Source organism: Octodon degus, unplaced genomic scaffold (assembly GCF_000260255.1).
Source record: "Octodon degus isolate 3935 unplaced genomic scaffold, OctDeg1.0 scaffold00051, whole genome shotgun sequence".
In the NCBI taxonomy this organism is placed as follows: Eukaryota; Metazoa; Chordata; class Mammalia; order Rodentia; family Octodontidae; genus Octodon; species Octodon degus.
The window spans coordinates 13,710,221-13,713,475 of NW_004524627.1; the positions used below are offsets into that span (position 1 = coordinate 13,710,221).

Consider the following 3,255-nt stretch of genomic DNA (forward strand, 5'->3'; position numbering starts at 1 on the left):
CAGTTCTTTAAGTGGCTGCTTCAACAAAGCAGTCAGGCTCAGGTTGCTGTGGTTCGATCCCCACAACACAAGACAGCCAGTCATGCCTTGAAGGCGTTCGGCGAAAAAAAAAAAAAAAAAAAAAAAAAAGAAACTGCAAATCTTGATCCAGTACAAGCTTGTAAATTTAAACAGATGTGTAATGCCCAGCACTTAAAAGTAAAACAAAATAGCATAGAATGCTTCAGAAAACAGAGTCCAAGCAAGGAACAGGAAGGTCTATTTCATGGAACTTTTGATTATATGGTGGAGTGAAATGGATCCATTTATAAGCTATATTCCTTGCTACTGTGAATCTTAATCAAAATACTTTAAAGCCATTACCTGACCTCTGAAAGAGGAAGTGCCAAAAGAACTGAGGCTCTGTGGCCTGCCAAGGAGCTACATGTGGAGAGAGGGAAGGAGGCAAGGAAGGTTCCTGTGGTACCCTGGAGCCCTCTCCAGGAAGGCCTGCTCTCCCCCATCTATGGCACCCAAGACACCAGACCTTTAAAGTTTACAAAAAGCATCTGCAAGTGACTTATGGGGTCCGTTGCACTGCTCCAGAAGTAGAAATACGAAAACACTACTGTTTCTGTTCAAGTTCACCAGGGTCACTGCACACTGCCCCACATCTCCCTAACACACTGTAATATTGTAGGACAACAGAGATGCCTTTAGACTAAGGCCAGAGAAGAGACAAAGAGCCTAACTCTACAAAGAAAGTACACATTTCTTGAGGATTCTATAATAAAATTTTACACACTGAGGCTCTTAGGGCAACACAGTTCTGGAGCCCTGACATCTGAGATTAAGGTGTAGGCAGGGATAGCCCTAGGACCCAAAACTAGAAGCCTTCTCTACAAGCCCCAGCACTGACACACTTTTGCAGTGTGAATAATTATTTAAACTGCTCCCACCTGGTATTAAATGCAGACAGTTGAAACCAGTTGGGTTAAGCCAAGCCCTCAAGATTTGATAGCAGTCCAATCAGTCATTCAACATTAATAGGACTTGTCCAGGCTGTAGGACACTGGGGTCCAGCAAGAAAGTAGGAAGCAAGCCTTCCCTGAGCACCTTCAGGTCAGCCATCAGGAAAGCGATGGATGGAAATATACCACCAAGGAGATTTAAACCACAGGCATTAGAAATAAAACAAATCTGAGAAAATGAAGGAAAGAACATCGGAGTGGATAGGTGCAGGGTAGCAACTGGAATCAAGTAGCCGAGAGGCAGAAAGGAGTCACTGAGCTTCAGTTCGCCTCTCTGGCATGGAGTTCCTCTCCACCTTTTGTGCTCGCATTATTTGAATGCTTAAAAAATATTTACAAAACTATGATAGTATAAACCATGATATAAATGCACATGATTGTTTTTACTAATCACACGTTTGTGTTTGACTGACAGTGCCAGTACCCAGTGCCCAGTAAGGCCACCTGGGTAGTCCTGTATGCCACTGGTTCTGTGCTGTACCTGAGCCACAGGACACCGGAGTTGAAGGTGCTGCTGGAGGAAATCCAGCACAGAAGTATTTGAAATCTTCTGAACTAAGCACAGAAGTATTTGAAATCACCTATCACAAGCAAAGATTTTCCCTTCTCCTCCTCCTCCCTCTTCTCCTCCCCTTCTCCTTTTCCTCCTGCTCCTCCTCCTTTTCCTTCTTTTGCCATTCTGGGGTTTGAACCCAAAGGCTTTCACATAGGTAAATGATCTACCACTGAGGAACAATTCCAAGCTTCGAAGATTTCCCCTCTCACTGAGATTTTTAGACATAATCATAATAAATTTTAAAGAAACAACAACAATATGTGGAGAAATTAGTTGCCACCATCCAAATGCATGCAAGCATCATCTCATCTAGAAAGTCAGACATGAAAATGATGCAAGCTCAATAGTCCCTGCTACCAAAGCCCATGCCCTTCCACCAGGCTTCCCAGTGGGCACCATTACGGGCTCATCCTATGTCCTTCAGCATTAATGACTAACATGGAATCAGCTTATTCTGCTGGAGACAGCCATGGAAAGTATGTGAGGATTGCTGACCCCCTTGCTGGGAATGCATGAGAGTCATTAAACCTGCACAGATGGGAAGGTTTCAAACGGGTGTCCACAGCTCTGGAAGAACCTCATCTAAACTGTAGCACTCAGCTGCACTTACCTTTATTTCTTTGGGAGCGGATTGGCCACAGGGCTTTTTCCCTCCCTTGGAAGATTTGGAGGAGGTTGAGGAGATGCCTTGCCAGGGCCGATGTGGCTTCAGGTCGCCCAGGCTGCTGAGATATTTTCTGCGCAGGGCCAGCAGCTCCTGGAGATACTGTAGGCAGTCCTGGGTGCGCGAATACATCCACGCGCGGTCCTCCTCCTGCTGCAGGTAGTACAGGCTGGTGTCCATGCTGCTTGTGCTTTTATATTTCTTTAATGATTCACTGAATTTCTCGCCGTGGTCCCCGACCACGTACATGGAGCTGCTACGGATCAGCCTCACCCCCGAGCCAGCTCCGGTATAGTAGGGACTCTCCACTGCCGCCTTCCTCTGCGGGCTGGAGCTAAAGATGGAGTGGATCTTTCTGAACATGGTGCTCGGTTTCTCTCCGTGGGTGCCTTCCAGCTGCCTTTGCTGCCGCCACTTGATCTAGCTGGGGGTAGAGAAGCGGACATCCAGGGCCCTTGCCATCTGCCTTCCAGGAGGCTCTGATCTCTGCAATAGCAGCAAGCGCCGTCTGGGTCAGGGGGGCTGGCTGTGTGCCTCTCATCGGGGGAAACTCACATCCAATAACCAGGAAGCTACATACACTATCTGAAGACAGAGGGTAGAGCGCTGTGAGCTCAAAAGCAGGGGACCTGGCTGACCTTCCAAGTCATTTAGTACAAATTGTTCTGTACCTTCTATGGAAGGCTTCAGCTGATGGGGAAAATGCAGCAATGCTTTACCTTACCGGCTCTCCTTTTCATTGTACATCTCTGGGCATGGTCTCCTTCAGCTTGACTTGCTCTTGGTGTCAGTTTTTTACATTTCCACTCGGGCAGAGCTGGCCCTGGTGCTGAATTTTCTGGGTCCAAAATTAAATCCTTCTTAGCAGAGATGCTTCTTAGCTGAACACTGCCTGTTGCTCAGGGTAAAATCCAGACCCCCAAGGTGAGCCTGGGCAAACAGAGCCAGGGCCCTTGGCAGAGGCTTGCAGATGCCCTGATAAGCTGGGCTGCAAGTGGCATCCAAGTGCTCTGGACAAGCCTCGC

General features: G+C 47.4%; 1 protein-coding gene across 1 annotated transcript in view; it reads right to left on the reverse strand.

Moving 5' to 3' along the window:
- Positions 1-2,593, reverse strand: part of LOC111817200 — a 40,163-nt gene extending 37,570 nt beyond the window's left edge. Inside the window, exon 1 of the mRNA XM_023717232.1 lies at positions 2,177-2,593. Coding sequence (XP_023573000.1) covers positions 2,177-2,593 — 417 coding nt within the window. The remainder of the gene's footprint in view (positions 1-2,176) is intronic.
- Positions 2,594-3,255: the final 662 nt, after the last annotated feature.